The 19,698-nt window shown below is 47.8% G+C and overlaps 1 protein-coding gene across 5 annotated transcripts in view; it reads right to left on the bottom strand.

Annotated features, from left to right (window-relative positions):
- LOC123760412 (putative OPA3-like protein CG13603) overlaps positions 1 to 19,417 on the bottom strand; it is a 72,179-nt gene extending 52,762 nt beyond the window's left edge. For 2 of the 5 annotated variants that reach the window (XM_045746095.2, XM_045746093.2), the window contains exon 1: positions 19,194 to 19,354. Coding sequence is in view for 2 of the 5 variants with exons in the window: in XM_045746094.2 (XP_045602050.2) it covers positions 19,194 to 19,329 (136 nt within the window). In the remaining 3 variants the exon portion in view is untranslated. Of the gene's footprint in view, positions 1 to 19,193 lie in introns of all 5 variants that reach the window. The other 3 variants (XM_045746094.2, XM_069338387.1, XM_069338388.1) reach the window with 3 other exon arrangements.
- Positions 19,418 to 19,698: the final 281 nt, after the last annotated feature.

Genomic DNA, 19,698 nt, shown 5'->3' with positions numbered 1-19,698 from the left:
AGCCATGTGTCCTTTCCTTGCATAATTCTACAGTCCCAGGCATGTCAAATTGAGGATCCCCCGAAGGCTACTATATGGGTCATATGGCCCTTGGGGCATATGCCCATATGGGTCAGGCCATATGGCCCTCGGGGCATATGCCCATACGGGCCAGCCCATATGGCCCTCGGGGTATATGCCCATATGGGCCAGGGCATATGGCCCTGGAGCATACATTTGTGTTGTCATGAGGGCTCTGAGTGTAGAATCCAACTGCATTTCTAATAGCTCTATCTGCAGGCTTTCTACTGCCTTGGCAACATCAAAGGTGAATGGTGCTGAGAATAATGCAGGCCACAGGTGTGTTTGCAAAGGGCCGCATGTTTGACATGCCTGTTCTACACCATCATTTCTAAACCTTCTTACCCTTGGAATAATAATTTTCATGTTTCAAGGAACCCCTGAATAAAAATTATTATATATATACATATTTTAACAGCTCGGGTTCGGCATTCCACAAGGTTGCAAGGCGGCAGCTCACGCAGCTTGAGCTTTTGTTACCAGCATCACAGACGTAAATGTCCTTATCAAGCTAGATTTAAAAAACCAGCGTTGAATGTAATGAAACGCCATTTTCTGGGTGAGACCCGGAGGCTCCCCAGAGCTTTAAAGGCTGATATGCTAATGTCAGACTTTGGCATCAGTCATGTGTATAGAGTTCTAGGGCCTACCGGGGACCACGGCCAGAACCTGGCCCCCTCAGAGAGGCAAGGGGAGCAATGGCCTATAGAAACCCCCGTGTGGTTGGAAGCATTCTATGTCTGCCATCGACCGGGTCAAGCATCCAGAAAGGTAAGCATTCCAAAACAAACCCCTATTCTGGTGAAAATTGCTACCTAAAGCCAAACTAGTGGAAAGAACTCTTCAACAGAAAACAAGGAAACTAGTATGACGTCATACGTCACCGCGCCGCTGTCTGTGCAGCTCCCCCCTCCCCGGGAAGGGGAAGGGGGAGCCCCAGACCTCCCACGCCAGCTATCCACCCATCAGTTCTGAGGCTGGATGTCAAAACACGCGAAAAACCGCCGACCGGAGGGAGGGAGGGAGGGTTGCCGGGGAGCCTCTGGGTCTCACCCAGAAAATGGCGTTTCATTACATTCAATGCTGGTTTTCTGGGGGGAACCCCGTCGGCTCCCCGGAGCTAACTACCCACAGAGGAAGGTCAAAAGGACAGAACCGGGAGGCGGACACCACGCACCCCCCAAGGAGGCGAGACAACCGGCAGCAAACGCCAACCCAAGGCGCCACAGCCCCGAAAAGTCCCGGGAACAACATGAGAACAAAGAGCAGCAAGGCCCCTGCACGAACACCAAAAATCCATGCCCGAAAGACCGCAAGGCCACGTCGCCCAGACGGCAGCGAGAGCAGCGAAGCCACGAACGCCACAGGCATGAGGGAAGAACACAGGCAGCTTAGTCGCAAGAACACGGCTGACCACCCGAGACACTATCACCCGCGAACCGGGAAGAACAGAACCGGATCAACGCAAAACGCGCTCCGGACCCAAACGCCGTGGCAAGCAAACAACAGTGGAGGGCCGCCACTGAACACAAAAAACGACACACCCCGGCCCGACCAACGAAGCACCAACAAACCCTGGACCCCTCCAGAACGCAGCAACCCAACCCCGCGCCAGAAAAGATGGAGACTGCTGCCACCGAACAACCAAAACGTTAAAACCGAAGGAGCAAGAAAACTCAGCGACTCGACCCCCAGAGGCAAAGGTCAAAAGGAAAGAGCCGACGAAAAAATACACCGGAACCGAAGGGGCACTACCAACCGAGAAGACAGAGCACGCTGACCAGAGACCAGGATGGTGCAAGCGGTGCACGAACAGGCCGGAGGTAAAACGATGCACAAGACAGCTGACTAACGGTGCAGAAGCAACACCAAGACCGAAAGCAAGCTGAAGCGGCTCCGCCCGCGCCACACGAAAAGAGGCGACAGTATGTGGCAAGACGACGGCCCCCAACCCCCACCAGAAAACCAAGCCGAGAGTAAACCAAGCTAACAAGAGTAACCACCTAAGAAGGGACAGGAAAAGGAAGGACCGCCAAAATACCCCATACTGCCGCCAAGAGAAGCACACAGGTGGGACACCTACCACGAAGCCACCCGACCACCAACCGGAGGCGAGAACACGAGGCAGAACATAAGCAGCCCCGACAAGGCCCCTCCGAGCCCAGGAAAAGGCGGAGCCGCGAGATAATCTCGGGCGCGACCACCGAAACCCAGGCGGCACAAGGAGATGGAACGTCTGCCGAACAGAAAAACTCCCCAAAGCTTGCAAGCCCGCCAGGAGTTCAGAAACAACGGGTCTGACGCGAGACATCGCAAGACCCAAAAAAAAAAAACGGCAGGGCAAGCTAGGAAACCAAAGAAAGCGGAAGGGTCGCCGCCAGAACAGTACCCGAACTAAGGGGTACGAACAACTGCAATAGACCGAGACAAAGAAGCACATCACAGGACACAGGCTGACAAACGCCTAAGAACACACGCAGAACACCCCTGCTGCAGAGGAGGCAGGAAGAAAGAGCAGAAGCACAAAAACCCCAGAACAACCAGGGGTGGACAATCAGGCAGGGACAGAAAAAACCCCACATAATCCCCAGGCACAAAACGGCAGCAAAGTGCCACTCCACAACCGGACACAGGAACAAGGACACGCCACCGTGAAACACGGTACCAATGCACACGTGAAGCAGCAGCAACAGGCACCACTGCAACATGTAAATAGCAACTCCCTTCTGCAAAGGCAGAGAACGGAGCAGGCAGACCCCAGACAGGGCCAACGGAGACACGACAAAACCCCGCAGGCCCAGAAACCTGCACCAGGCGACCGACAGCGGAGAAACCCCGCTCAATACCTGCTGGATGAGGTACTGGGAGCTCTTTTACACCTCAAGCCCGGCCCAAGGCCAGGCTAGACCGGCCAGAGGGTGGCCCACCAGGCAGCTGCTAGGAGCAGTCCACCGGCCCACATACCCCCACAACCAGGACGGGCCGGAACTGCCATACGAAAACAGGCTAGTGCGCCCTGGAAGTCCACGGACGAACCAGCAAGAAGGCTTATGCTCGCAAGTAGGTCGTGTAACAAGCACAGACCTCTGATGGTAATACAGTGTTCCCCAAATGTGCCAAGAGCACCACTGCACTCCACTGATACTATCCCGCAAGTTCTACCAGATAGGCACACCCAAGAGCCAGAGCTCAAATCCTGCAAGCACAGCCAGGAGCCTTACCAGGTGAGTACAGAACCAACCCTACAACCCCCATACCTCACAACATTAAAAAAGGAGGGTCCCCTGAATGACTCCAGCATGGGTTGGACATGCACATGAGGGGGACAGGAAGGGTTGAAAAAGGGACAGTCACTGGTGTGCGAACGGTCTCAGTCGTACAAAAATATACCTAAATAAAGACAGGCATATAAACAACTCCGCATCCAGCGCCCGGCCAAAAGACGCCAGACCGCAGAAACTCACCTGGCGAACGGTGGCACGAACTTGACACGACTCAACCGTGCCCAGAAGAACCTGGGAGCACCGCCAGGTGAAGACGCCAGAGTCGGACCCTGCCGGACCCGCAGGAGAGCAGGGAGAGGCGAAGGAGGCGGTCCACACCCATGACACAGGGAAAACCGCCGTGTCCTCCCCACAACTGGGAACCAGGACACCCCCGGCGCGAAGGGGCACATACCGCAGCCAGGGAGAAGAACGAGAGGCAAAGCACTGTAGCAAAAAGGGCGCAAAACACCAGCACTGAAACACCGCCCAGACCAAAACAAACTCCACGGCGCATGCGCATAACACGCTGGCCGAACTGCACACCCTCTCTGCGGGAAGGCGCCAGCCAGGATTACTGCACGAGAAAAGTAGCCAAAAGAGGAAGCAGGAACAAGAAAACCGGCCAAAGAAGCAAAGAGCCCAAAAAGGAACCCAACCGGGGGACAAGCAGCCCAACCGGGCGACAAGCAGCCCAACCGGGCGACAAGCAGCCCAACCGGGCGACAAGCAGCCCAACCGGGCGACAAGCAGCCCAACCGGGCGACAAGCAGCCCAACCGGGCGACAAGCAGCCCAACCGGGCGACAAGCAGCCCAACCGGGCGACAAGCAGCCCAACCGGGCGACAAGCAGCCCAACCGGGCGACAAGCAGCCCAACCGGGCGACAAGCAGCCCAACCGGGCGACAAGCAGCCCAACCGGGCGACAAGCAGCCCAACCGGGCGACAAGCAGCCCAACCGGGCGACAAGCAGCCCAACCGGGCGACAAGCAGCCCAACCGGGCGACAAGCAGCCCAACCGGGCGACAAGCAGCCCAACCGGGCGACAAGCAGCCCAACCGGGCGACAAGCAGCCCAACCGGGCGACAAGCAGCCCAACCGGGCGACAAGCAGCCCAACCGGGCGACAAGCAGCCCAACCGGGCGACAAGCAGCCCAACCGGGCGACAAGCAGCCCAACCGGGCGACAAGCAGCCCAACCGGGCGACAAGCAGCCCAACCGGGCGACAAGTAGCCCAACAGGGCGACAAGGACGAGGAGCCGACAGACGTTCCAATAATGCGGGAAGTAGCGAAAAACCTTCCCGTACCCTCGAGAACACAGAAGCCAACACTAGTCCCGAAGGCACACGAAGGCGCAGGCGCACCCGAGATCAGAAGTCACGCAGAACCCCATCGAATGGGGAAACATGACGAAAACACCGTCCCAAAAAGGGGTGGGAGGAAACATCCACCCACAGGACCGACGGGTCCTGCTGTTGCGGGTACGCAACGGGTACGTGCTGTTGGGCCGACGCCCAACAGCACGTACGGCGAGTGGGGAGGAAAGACCCCGCTCCGCGTAACTACAAGCCCCGCCTAGAGGGGGATAAAAAAAAAACCCACGGGGTCCAACGGGGCCAAGGCCCCCCAAGTCAGCCCCTCCCCAGCCCCGGGAACCTACACGACAGGCCCCGGGGCCGAGCCGTTCCCCCAAAGCCCCGGCCATACCAGAAAACCGGGGCAGCCGTGAAAACACTAAGGAAGGGAGCCCACTGGCAGACTCATACAACACGGCTGGAGGAACAGGCTCAAATGCCCCCGTCACTACCCCGGAAGGGGAATTCCCCAAGACTGCCCGAGTCTCAACACCATCAAAAACCCCGCCCCAAACCTACAGACGGTAAGGAACCGGATGCAGGCAGGAAGGGTGATCCAGGGGAAAGACAAGGGGGCGTGGATGGAACCGAAGGAACCAACACACCCAAGTCCCAAAACGAACTACAACGGGGCAGCTCCGGGGCTCCCGGGGAGGAAACCACGAGAACGTTGCCACCACCAAGGCTCAAGTGCAACGCCCCTGCTGCCCGCACCCGCTTTGTTAGCACAACTGGGTAACCGAGCCACAACGAGCAACCAAACTCGCAAGACTCCGGGTCGAAGGTGTCACCAACCCCACAGGCAGCAGACGGAGGCAAAACAGAGAGTCACCCAGAGACAAAGGGTGAGAGCAACCCTCAAACTCGCTGGAAGTGAGGGGGGGGACTCTGGGGTCACATCCATTGGACCCGCGCGCCCCCAGGGGTTTCCCAGGGTCCCGAGCGTTTACTATAAGAGGACTCGCGCTCAGGTAATCCCAGGCAGGGTACTGCTAACCGGCATCCAAAGCTACCAAACAACTTTCTAAGACCTGAACCCCCGGGACGTGTACACTCACGGGGACCTAGCAGGGGGTACCACCAGAAAATACTCAGAACACAAGGGACACAAAGGGCAAGAACGAAGGCAGACCCCCCCCCCCCACCAGGTAGATAAACAAAAAGAAAAAGAAAACCCCGCAAGAGGACAGCGTACCCAAGCGGAACAGAGCCGGCCGCTATGATTGGTAAAGACAAGCTGCACAGTACCCTGCGCCCCACCAGTGCAAAAACTGCCCCTTACTCTCAGGCAAACAAGGGAGACAGAACACCCGAGCACACAAAGAGCGGCCAAAAACCAAGCAGTAAACGGCCAAGCAGGGGCAGGACCCAAGGAACTTGTGGAAGGTGGCCCCAAGCCCCAAGGGCAGTACTTACAGGGCACCTAGGGAAGGGAACCCTAGGCGCATGCAAAAAAGTACTGGAGAGCCCGAGTACTGGAGAATCACTCCCGGCTCACGCACCACCTAGAAAACAGACACCACACTCTAGGTACAGTGCTGAAACAACCACTGGAGCCGGAGCACATAACCGTTGCCTATAGCATCAGCCGAAGAACTGATGGGTGGATAGCCGGCGTGGGAGGTCTGGGGCTCCCCCTTCCCCCTCCCGGGGAGGGGGGAGCTGCGCAGACAGCAGCGCGGTGACGTATGACGTCATACTAGTTTCCTTGTTTTCTGTTGAAGAGTTCTATCCACTAGTTCGGCTTTAGGTAGCAATTTTTACCAGAATAGGGGTTTGTTTTGGAATGCTTACCTTTCTGGATGCTTGACCCGGTCGATGGCAGACATAGAATGCTTCCAACCACACGGGGGTTTCTATATGCCATTGCTCCCCTTGCCTCTCTGAGGGGGCCAGGTTCTGGCCGTGGTCCCCGGTAGGCCCTAGAACTCTATACACATGACTGATGCCAAAGTCTGACATTAGCATATCAACCGGTAAAGCTCCGGGGAGCCGACGGGGCTCCCCCAGCAAATGTCTTCAATTTGGTGAGGAGGGATGCTGTACTCCATGCAGTTTATAGTCATTTCCCTTCCCTCTACCCCTTTTGTACATTCATACTACAGTATGGATCTAAAGCTACTTTTTGGCAAATATGAAATTGATTCCCAAGAAGGCGTCCAACAGGGTGACCCCCTTGCTCCTCTCCTTTTCTGCTTAGTCATCAAGCAAGTCACAGAAGTCCTGTCCAGCGAGCTTAACATCTGGTTCTTGGATGATGGTACCCTAGCTGGTTCTCAAGAGTTACTCCTGGAGGCCATCAGAAAAATCCAGGAGCAAGGTGCAGTTTTAGGCCTCACACTGAACCCTTCTAAGTGTGAAATAATGTTTCAACCAGGGCATCATAGAGAGAATAGAGGGTGTTCTGCCAAATATCCATACATATAACTAAACCTGAAGACAGTACACTCCTAGGAAGCCCCCCTGGGGCTGAAAACCATCGATGAGGTCCTTGATAAGAAAATCACCAACCTTAAGAGGATGGATGGGAGGATTGAGGATATTGATGCTCATGATGCACTTTACCTCATCACCAGATGCCTGTCTCTCGCCAGGTTAACCTACTTTCTGAGGTGTTCACCATCCTACAGTAGCCAAAAACTAGGTGAGTATGACCTGTTATTGAAATCAATGCTAGAAAAAGCCTTCAACCTCTCTCTTGATGACCTACAGTGCAAACAAGCCTCTCTTCTAGTAAGACTTGGGGGCCTTGGAGTTAGAACAGCAACGCAAATTGCTGTACCAGCCTTCCTGTCCTCCTCCTCAGCATTCGACGACCTTGTGCAGGAAATTCTATCTGCCTACTTACATCAGCTGGCAGGTGTACACGATCCAAATCTTATGCGCTGTGCCACCGATTGCAGTCAATCGGTGGCACAGCATGCCACCTGATTGACAGCATTGACTGCATGCCCCATCATTAAGGTGATGGGGCATTCAGCCCCATCACCTCAACCACCATCCTCAAAAGTCCACAAGCAATCCAGTTGGGATGGCACCCCATTGTAGTCCAAGTTGCTGCAGAGTGCCTGGGTGCTGCAACAACACAACACGACATTGCTCGCCTTACAGCAGTAGCAGCCCCACATGCAGGGGATTTCTTGTTAGCAACCCCAATTTCGGCAACTGGCACACGTTTCGCACCACACGCCCTCCGAATTGCTGTGGCCCTTTGCCTTGCTGCCCCAATCCACACCAAATATAGGTGTATTTGCGGCGAGGTGGTGGCCGACAGGTACGGCCACCATGGCCTACTCTGCCAAAGCACAGGGAGATGGCACTCGAGACATAGTGAAATTAACGACATCATCAAGAGGAGCTTCACCACAGCTGGATGCCCAGTCGAGAGAGCCACCCATTACCTAATGCCCCGTAACTCTGATGCTCTTATTGGTCGCCCAGATGGTATCCCAGTGAACCCCTGGAAGAATGGCAAGCAGTTGGTGTGGGACTACATGTGCGTATCAACCCTGGCTAACACCTACATTGACTTCAGTGTTGCACAACCAGGTGACACTGCTACTCACAGGGAATCGACCAAATCCCGTAAATACAGAGAGCTGGATCACCACTATAATTTTGTCCCCATTGCTTCAGAGACACTCGGCACCGGGGGTAAGAGTGCCACCAGTTTTTTGAAGGAACTGGGTTCTAGGCTAACTGAAACAACAAGAGACCCCCAGAGCTGCCAGCTTCCTTTTCCAGCACCTCAGTGTGGCGATACAGAGGGGAAATGCACACTGCATTCAGGGTTCCTACTTGCCATCTGAGGAGCTGGAGGAACTCGACAACTTATGATAATCATCTTTGTACCCAATATGTAACTCCTTTTTTGTAACAAAGTTTAAATAAAACAAATATATGTATATACAAAAGAATGGGGGGTGGTAGAAGAAAATATTAAAGTGTTCAGTGAAATTCCACAAGGTCTTCTCTGAATACTCCTTATTTTCTTCTCTGAGGCTATGGGTCCCCACATTTGCACCAGAGGTGGTACCCTCACAACTTTTATTATAACATATATACAGCATTTATTAATTTCAAAAACATATATTTATTAATCACAAAAACTCTTCCATATTTGTAAACACAAAAGTGACTTCTTGCAGAACCCTGGTTGAGAAATGCAGTTCTGCAGCGCTGCTCCATTACTGAAAGATTTTATTATCCAGCATTTTTTGCTCTGATATAAACTTGGATAATTTTTTGCTAAGACTATGTCTAGTAGCAGCAGCAATTGGCATGAGGGGCTAAGAAGACACAAGTTATACTATTCCTTAAAGATTAGGTATGAGTGATTGAACTTTTATGAATGTGGCCGTTTTGCTGCGTGTCCGAAAAATATTGGTATAGGTGTGAGTACCATCTGTGATATAGGGAAATCAAAAGCTCACATATAATAATTTTATTACTGTTTTAGTTAAAAGATCAATTATAAATATTGAAACCTTTCATCGAACAACCTTATAAACTGAGTCTTACCTGGGACGCGGTCGGGTCAAGATACCTGCTCCGCACCTTCCCCCCCCCTCCCCCCATGCTGGGTACTGAGATGGAGACTCAGTCACCAGAAGACATGGCTACTTCTCACGGCGTTATTAACATGGACCCTGAAAGCAGCCAGTCAGACGAGGAGGGCGAGTATCTAGAAGTTCTGACAAGGAATAAGAAGAAACGAAGAAGACAGGAGGCAAGGCGTAGTGTGGACAGTAATACACTTGACGGAAACGATAAAAGAATGAAGAACGACGCCGAGACTGATGCAGACAAACGGACGGAACGATGTCAGGAAGGTGAGGATCAGCGGAGATGGAGGCTTCTCTTCCCTGCCTCATGCACGCTGGCCTATCATCAGAAGCTGCTATGGACCGTCAAACTCGGAAGAGAACACCGCAAGTTCGAGCCCCTGCTGAAGGAAGGTGTAAACAGACCTTACTTAACGGTAGGTTCTATGGAGGCAGTGGAGTATCTTACCCAGCAAGGATACGATGGAATTCTTATGGAAATACCGGAGGGGAACGAGAAGCTGACGAAGGTAATTATCTATAAATACCCTCAGATTCTGGACCCCGAGTTTATACTCGACGACCAACGATTTGTGTGGGCCAAGCGTCACCTTATTAAAGGTGAAGCTAGGAGTCAGGTGGTGGCTCTAGTGAGAGGTGACGTACCCGAAAAAGTGTTCATCACCGGGGCTGGCTACAGGCATGTAGCAAAGTATGTGGAAGAGCCCATAATATGCCTGAAATGCTGCAGATGGGGGCATAAATCCTGGAGATGTCAAAATGATCCACGATGTCGTTTCTGCGGAAAGTCTCACCTCTCTACTGTGTGTAGAAACAGACTGAATCTGGGTGAGAAAATAGTTCCCAGATGCTGCAACTGTGGAGGTGTTCACAATGCGAGCTCGGCTGTGTGTAGCAAGAGGCCGAGTATGGCTGTTCTCCGGCCGGTGAATGTTACAGAGCAAGCAAGAGCTCTTACCCAGACACCGGGAGCACAGCAAAACAGTCTGCCCCAAACAGTGCCAGTGAACCGGACGAATGCGTGGGTAAAGGAGTCACCTTTACTTAGGCAGGCTCCAGCAACAAGCAGCCACGCCACCACTCAGGACTCCGGCAGTGACAGTGTAACGGTGAGTGAAGTGGCTACTGTGGCTCAGAGAGAGGGTCATAATAATATGGTCAAGGAAGTGTGGGCTGAACTTAAAAAAGTTGGTGAGTTCCTCCAAAATCTGGGGCAGAGAATCGAGTCCATCGAGGCTAAATTAAACGTTCAGGAGGTCAAGGAAAATCACAAAACGGTGAAGGATAGTCAGGATATAGTGGTTGAGGACAAAAATGAAATATTGAGTGATGAAATGAAGGAAAGTGAAGTGTGTGTGAATGATGGTAGTCGTAGTGAAAGGAAGAACCCTATAATTACACATAAAATGAAGGAATCATTTGGGCCAATAATGGACATCTCAGGGCTGAAAAAATCTCTTGAGAATCGCAATGTCGCTTTTACTGGTGAACTTGGGAGGAGGTGGGAGATGTTATACAAGGTATGGCTATCATTTAGTGAACTTATTGGGGATGACTTAGGCAATGAATTGATTAATAATGGATCACCCTAGACTGAAAGTGTTGTCATGGAATGTTAATGGTTTGAGAAACAGGGTTACAGATGTTCATTGTTATGTGATGGGAAATGATATTGATGTTGTAGCTCTCCAAGAGACAGGGGATAGGAATGAAGGATTATTGAAATTAAATGGCTATAAAGGGTTTCACCTCTTCGCTGCAAATAACATCAGAGGCACGTCGATTTATGTTAAGAACTCCATACCAGCAGAGTTAGTAGAACCGCCATCAAAAACGCAAGGTATAGAGAGTGTCTGTGTTAAATTATCATTAAGGGAAGGGGAATTTATTGTAGTTAATTTGTATGTATCCAGGAACTGCTTCGACGCTAACTATTTACCTGACTGCATTTATACTAATCCTTCACTGGTCATTGGGGACCTTAATGCTCGGCACACAAGCCTTGGGACAGTGGGTAGTATTAATACTAATGGGGTCAAGTGGTTACAGTTTCTACAAGATCATCCAGATACCTGTCTATTGGGAAACAATGAACCAACTCACATCAGGGGAGGACGGCTTGACTATGCCTGCGTTTTAAACTCTCAGGGGATTATGGGGGAGGCTCGGGTTGTTCGGGAACTACTTAGTGACCACTTTGCCTTGAACGTTGAATTACCACTGGGGAAAAAACAAGTCCACTTTCAAAGGAAAAGGCTAAATATTAAGAAAGATATGAAAAATTATTTTATTCAAAATATGGGAGATTGGTATCAACATTACACGCCGCTCTGCGTTGATAGTTTTTACGAGGACATGGTCGAGAACATAGAGAAATTAGTACAGAGGGAAATTAACGGGGGCAGGGGAAGCAAGACGCACGGACCTAAGAAATTTAAATATTCCAATGATCAGCAAGTCAAGGGATGGGAGAGAATGCTACGGGGTGCGCATAAAGCATGGTTAAAAAATGGAATGAGGGATGAAGAGAAAAATACAATGTTGGAAGTGGCTAGGGAATGCAGTCAGGTGAGGAAGGAGGCGCGGGACAGATACTGGCAAGACTTTGCTCAGGCCATTGGTAATACTAAGAACCTTAAAGACATATGGAGAGCAGTAAATAAAGTCAGGGGTTGTAAGACTAAATTCATTGCTCACTCAGATCCAGGGAAAGTTGCTAATGAGTTAGTAGATAAATGGGCAAGTGCTGCTGGTATGGAGTCCTTACCTGCAGACACGAGAGTCACCATTGAGTCATGGGAAAATATTAGAAATGGAGTAACTTTATGTGCCTTAAATACAAGATCTATAGCATGCACTGAGATAACCCACGATGAGCTACTGGATGCTATAAAAAGTGGCAGCTCCACTGCTCCGGGAAAAGATGGAGTAACGTATGACATACTTAATTATTTAGCCGGTATGAAACCTAATCCCTTACTTGATTTGTTTAATATGAGTTATAGAGAGGGAAAGTTACCAAGAAAATGGAAAGAGGCTGTCATCATTCCTATCCCTAAGTCAAACGGAGGCTACAGACCTGTCTCCTTAATATCCTGCTTTTGTAAAATGATGGAAAGGATTTTGTTAAATAGGCTACTCTACCTTGTAGGTGATAACATGTCCAATAATCTCTTTGGTTTTATCAAAGGCAAAAGTACTGCGGATTGTCTCTTAAAGTGTTTGTCTAATGTGGATGACAATTGTAGAGTTTTTGTTGATCTACAAGGAGCGTTTGATAAAGCCAATGGGGAAGTAATCTTATACGAATTAGCCAATCTGGGAATAACAGGGAGATTGCTACACTGGATAAGGGATTACCTGCAAGGCAGAAAAGGTCAGGTGTATTACCAGGGATACATGTCTGAGGAACGGAGGTTTCAGTTAGGTACCCCACAAGGGGGAGTATTAAGTCCCACCTTATTCAATGTATTAATGAACAGATTAGCATCAGAGATGTATCCTCCAGGGGTCATGACGATCATATATGCTGATGACATTCTTATACAAGGCACTTCTGGGAACAAAATTCAAGATGCTCTTAACATACTTGGTACAACCTGTCACAAGTTAGGCTTAGTTATAAATGCAGATAAAACCAAATACGAGTATAGGAAACGAAGAAATATAACACTTACTCTAAATGGTGTGGAACTGAGCCGTGTACAGAAGTACAAGTATCTGGGCATGTATGTTGGATACACATGTGAGAGTAAAAATGCTGAAATAAATCATATCAGCACCTTATGTAAAGCCCGTCTGCATCCTCTAAAAGCACTGGCTTTTTCTGGTAAAGGTGTTGGGGTACCTATCTTGCGGATGTTATACATAAGCACTGTTCGATCCCTGATAGACTACGCAGCACCCGTATTGTCTTACACAGGCCAAGGCAGAATTCAAAAAATAGAGCTGATACAGAACGAGGCTATGAGGATTATTCTTGGATGTCAAAGAAATGCAATGATTGAAATAATGAGGATGGAATTAAATTTACAGAGTGTGTGTGATAGAGTCCGTGACATTAACACTAGAGTATCTATTCGATTCATGCGGAGAAAAGGAGGGGATAAGCTGTTTGAGAGCGTTCAGACCTGCTTGAGTGACGTACACACTTCCAGGAAACTGAGGGAGACACGCTATACGAGAGGATTAGCTCATGACCTCAGGGAATACGACGTACTTGACTGCTGTAAACCCTCTCGAAAGTGTAATATGTCTGCTCCCTGGAAAGTACAGAAAATAGACGTCGAAATTGTACCCCTCAAGGTGAAAAAGATTCATCATGAACCGGGACAATTACGGTGTTTGTATGGAAGCATGATATCTCGGTTACCAAGAGGCAACAGTTTACATGTATATTGCGACGGGTCGGTGGCGGAGGATGGCAGGGCAGGGTGTGGTGTCCTAATAAGGGATTATACGGAGTTTGGGACTGTGGACAGGATAATTGAACTCCGGCTTAGTAATTATATATCATCCACACAAGCTGAACTGCAGGCCATTCTGGCGTGTTTGGAGGAAGTACGTCATGACGACAAAAATGTTTTTGTATTTGTCGATAGCCGAGGAGCACTGGAGTCCTTAAACAGTCGAAACCCAGTCTTCATGTCAATAGTGGAGGACTGTAAGAGAAGAATAACTGAGATACAGCTGAAAGGTTATAGTGTGAAATTCATGTGGATTCCATCTCATGTTGGAATAGTGCTCAACGAGGTGGCGGATGACTTGGCCAAACGTGCCACATCAAAACCACAAGTTGACATTGAATGTGAATTCACAATGAGACAAATAAGAAGCAAAATCAGAAATATTCAGGCACAGGCGGGAGTGGAGAGGAGAGAGATAATGTATGAGAGTAGTCAAACCATGCAACACTACATGTATGTGAGTCAAAACACCCATTTCACTTATGGTAAAAGGAGAAATGCTTGGAGTGACTCTGTGTACATGCGGCTCAGGCTTGGGTACAAATATTACTGGGAATATGGGATAGATGTTCATGGTAATGATACGAAGTGTAAACTATGTGGTATGTTAAGGTCTCACACCCTTGCCCATTATATTCTTGATTGTCCGTTGATTAGTGTATATAGAAACACTGAGATAAGGACTGTTCCTGAACAAATAGCCTGGATGTGTCACAACGGAAAGGTTGATGATATTCTTGAGAGATATAAGAATTTTGCACCAAGATTGTAATATTTTGTTGAATTATCTGCAGGTGTCTTGCAAATTGTCTATACAGTATACCTAGGTCATAAAAGTATTTGTGTGTACGTCTGATACCATACTACTTGTGAGGGAGGAAATGTATATGTTTACCTCTCAGAATGTTTGGTAATGTGTTTATTTGTGATGTGTGTCTATGTATGTATTAACACGATGTACTGAATGGGGTGAGAATAGCTTGAGCTACCTCATCCCTTTGTGTGTATTTTACCTCAATAAACTTATTTCAATTTCAATTTCAATTATAAACTCCAACATGATAAGTTAAACAATTTCAATTGTCATTAAAGTATTTGAGTGCCATATGACTATATGAAGAGCCTCCAGCAAACATGTAAATTTATGTATATTGCATGAGAAAATGTGGATTATGTTGGTTGTGATACAAAAATTTACGGATACTTACTGAATGTTAATTTTTGGACTTTCCTGGTAAACATTCCTGCTAATCCAGATGTAAGGCTAACTCTTAACTCTTAGGGAAGTGGGCCATTCAGAGCCCTGGAAAACCAACCACATCATTCACTCACTGCTTCAACTTACTACCCCCAAACTCAGAGGAAGAAATGCAGAACATGAAAAGAGGAGCTACCATGGGACCTGCCAGAAGGAAGTGTTTCATTACATTCAATGCTCATTTTCTGGGAGGGCCCCCCTTGGCAACTATGATGACCAAACCACACAGTGGAGAAACAATGATGTTTCGGTCCTTCCTGGAGCTTTCAAACTGAGTGATAATGTGGCTGAAGATATGATTCATCATATCATCAGCCACATTATTGTGACTCATTAATTGGCAGCTATCTCACAATGGAAAGAAAAGAAGCAAACTGTGGAAGCTTAAGATAGGGAGGGAAAAGATGTGAAGATCCCACATGGGAACTCAATGTATGTAACTTTACCTGAATAAAAATCTTAATCTTAACCTTAAACTCAGCACCCGGCATCAGACCTGGTGAATTTTTTTTCAGGCCTGTTTTTGGTTCACTTTACAGTACCTTTCTAGTTGTATTTGCTCTTTGATACTGTGATAATCCTAGATCCACAGACTCCCCTTTCCCTCTGTTGAGTGGAGCAGATTCCAGTACTGGTCTCTGGTATGTACTCATGGATTGTTAGTCTGGTGTGGTATTAAAAGTCTGACAGGTATACCAGTCTTGGTATATTAAATGACAGGTATACCATAGCTTGGGGGAAGCTATGGAAGGTGCCCTCACAGAAATTATGAGTACAGTAACAATGAATGCTTATGGAATTTAGTGCAGTAAAGTTTCACATAACCAAGCTGGGATGAGTAGAAATAGACCCCATGAAGTGTACAGGTGTATGTATATACACGAGGCTGGTATCGAGGTACCCATAAGGTCAAACTACTGACCTTCCCCAAAATGCAATGCCACGAAAGTTGACTAACCCCTGAGTACCTATTTACTGTTAGGTGAACAGTAGCATTAGGTGAAAGGAAACAAGCCCGGCCATTTCTGTCTCACCCGGGTTCGAACCCAGAATTTCTGAATGCGAGTCAAGAAAAAACCCAACTATAAACCCATGCAGCTCACAGAGTAAACAGGAAAGGTATAAATTAACTAACAAGTTACAAAGGCATTTTTACAAAATTTATTCTTAATTGTAAAAACTGTATACTGTATATTGATAGGTTATTTTAGGTTAGACTGGGTTGGATTGATCTCGATAGTACAGTTGAGTTCGTTCATGACTCACAATTGGGAATCCTGAGTTAGAATCCCGGGTGAGGCAGATAAAGTTGGGCACATTTCCCATCATCTAATGAACCTGTTCACCTAGCAGTAAATAGGTACCCAGGAGTTAGTCAGCTTGTTGTGGGGTTGTATCCTGGGGAGGGTCAGTAGTTTCCCCTTAAGGGTTCCCTTGATATAAGCCTAACACATACATATACAGTATATACTTATATATACATACTGTATATATTGAATTATATACACATACACAACTGCCACATTAATAACATTACATAGCAGCAGATTGATGAAGAAAAGGACCTTGGAGTCAAAATCCACCATTCCGTGAAAGTTGTACAGCAGGTAGGGGCAGCTGTAAAAAAGCTAACCAAGCCCTTGGAATAATCAAGCGTACCTTTAACTTTTTGACTTTAAAGAAAAGTAGGTAGTGATTCAACTGTATATATCTCTGGTGCACCCCACTTGAATTACTGTATCCAGGCATGGAGACCTCATCTTCTGTAGCGAGTAAACCTTATACTCGCTCCATTATCTTATTATCTTAATGGCATAACTAATTAGCACTAACTACACAAGCTACAATCCTATCCCTATTTACAGGTAACAGTCTATTCACAGAACAGACAGCAGACTAGGACCACATCCAGCTACAATGCTCTCCCACAGAGCTCTGTGACTCCGGCCTCACTCAGCTCTCTGCTCTGCTCCAAGCTCCGTCTCAGCGTCTACGACACTGCTGTATCCAAGACTACTAAATAAATATGAAAACCCACTAAATACTGTGTATCTAATCTACTCAACAACGTAACATAATCGTACGTTACATTGGTGACCCCGGAGAGTTTCGATGATACCCAGCCATGATGAACGACAACATGGACTCTCACTGGACCTCTACTGCTGCTGCTTGCTGTGGACAGCAGCCACCTGTCATGGAACGCTGCCAACACTCGCCACAGCTATGATTTTCATTGCGATCATCTCTGCATTTTCATCTGCTACAGCTTGCTGTTCCAAGATCGTTACTCACTCATCTAATAGCTTCATCAATGATTACATCATGTAGGATCTACAGCCTGTCCTGCCGACTCTCCGTCGCTGCCAGGGCATTGCTTGTCCTACAGAGACTCCCACAACAGCTGCTCTGTCGTCATCAGATTCATCTACACGTTCACTGCATTCTGATACTCTGCCGACTGAAGCACCTTGTGCAGTACAGGACTTACAGTTTGCATTTCCGACTCTTCGTCGCCTCCAGGACAATTCAGCTCTAGCAGTGATTTCCTCATTGTCCTACCTACGTGCCTACATTACCTCCTATTGTCCTGGTGCCCGAGCCCATCCACCACGGATCTAAATGCTCCACCAGCGACCCAAGGACACAACAATCAAGCACATTCTTCTCTCCTGCTACACCGAGCTTGTCCACACACTGCCTGCATCTTTTGGTACCGGACTACATGTTCCACAGCGACCCAGGGAACAGTAGCCTCGTATTTTTTGTTGTATTGCTTTTCGTTCATTACCTGGCAGGGGGAGTCCTGTTATCTTATTATCTCCATTATCTCATTATCTGAATGGCATAACTAATTAACACTAACTACACAAGCTACAATCCTATCCTTATTTACAGGTAACAGTTCTTCCATCCACCTCTCCTATTGTTCTTCCATCCACCTCTCCTAGTAGAGGAATCTGAGGTGTAGTCACCGAATATAACCAAGCGAATTGCGAATAGTCGACAGTTCAGTTTCCAGTCAAGAATGTAGCACTCGGCATATGCAGTTCTAATCGACCCCAAGACACTACAGCTTCGACACAGAACAGACAGCTCCGGCCTCATTCAGCTCTCTGCTCTGCTCCAAGCTCCATCTCAACGTCAACGACACTGCTGTATCCAAGACTACTAAATAAATATGAAAACCCACTAAATACTGTGTATCTAATCTACTCAACAACGGAACATAATCATACGTTACACTTCAAAAGGATATAGCTGCTCTGGAGAATATGCAACAGCAGGCAACAAAAATCATTATAGAACCAAGTCAACTCATGTACCAGGAGTGGTTGAGGGCCACAAGACTAACAACACTAAAAACCAGGCATGACAGGGCGAATTTAAAATACAGTACTGAACAAATTAGAGTACACTATGTTGATCCAGACAATTTCTTCAAAAGGTACGATGTAATACAAACAAGGATTAACGGTTTCAAGCTCAAGAAGCCACAATGTAAGACTGAGAATAGGAGATGCTTCTTCACTCACGGGGGTATTAACCCATAGAACTGCCTACCCACCTAAGCCCTAACTTCCAAAACTGGTAAATTTTAAAACCCGGCTGGAAAAATTGTCAGGGCAAATGAGGGGAACCTTTGACAAGCCGTCAGCTTTCTATCCTTGTCGAGGCCACTAGAGTTAGTGGCCCTCAAGTTAATTCAGGTAATACCTGAAGTTACATAAAAAATATACAAATGTTTATTCAGGTAAAAGTACATACATAGAAGATGAATTACAAACAATGTTAATTTATAGATAGAGCTAGTACATACAATACCTAAAGCCACTAATATGCACAACGTTTTGGGCAAAATAAAAACATGAATACACCTTCAATACACACATCCATACATACAAGCTGCATGTCCCTAACAAAACTAATTATTATTATATGACAAGCCGCTGGCTTCCAGTCCTTGTCGAGACCACTAAAGTGTTGGTGATCCTCAGGTACATTCAGGTAAATATAACACCTTGGGGCAGGGAGTACCTCAGACAGCCCCCCCAAGGACCCCGTCCACCTCAGTGGAGATATCCTTATTCAAACAAAATACAAATATTTATTATGAACTCACTGCAAATCATTTTTTCTATAATTTGTATATAATTATTATATCCACCAGAAAGAGCCGGTGCCTTGCCTTTTATGGTACTTTCGTCTGCTAATTTTTACTTACACTGGGCGGGAGGCATCAAAATATAAGTTCTAAAGAAGTGGCTATTCTTAGCCCGGGTTTTGGCGATGTTTGCAAGAGGTTTGGCCACTTGTTTAATGACGAGGGCGCCGAGCTTGGCCAGAGGGAAGACTGCCATCTCTGGCCTTGTTGTTGTGGTCACTGGAGCCTGGGCCCGGGTCCCAGGCACCGGTCCCTGGCGGGGACTGGTCAAGTCGTATACTGCAATTTCGGATACCGGGCTAGAAACAACTTCGTTCACTGAAAAGTTTGTACATTTAAACCGGTTTTTTTTCGTATATGCGCTGGTTTGTGTTCGCTGCTGTTCTCGTCTGAATAAATACATGACACTTCATCATATAATTAGCGACCCTGAAACTCTCCCTGGACAGATGTAATAGGACCCATTATCACCACACCAGAAATAAATATCTCTTTGATATCCCCAGGGTCAAACTTAATCTGTGTAAACACTCTATGCAAATTAAGGGACCTAGTCTATGGAACT

Source organism: Procambarus clarkii, chromosome 39, assembly GCF_040958095.1.
Source record: "Procambarus clarkii isolate CNS0578487 chromosome 39, FALCON_Pclarkii_2.0, whole genome shotgun sequence".
Classification (NCBI taxonomy): domain Eukaryota; kingdom Metazoa; phylum Arthropoda; class Malacostraca; order Decapoda; family Cambaridae; genus Procambarus; species Procambarus clarkii.
This window is presented reverse-complemented; position numbering and strand designations above follow the sequence as displayed.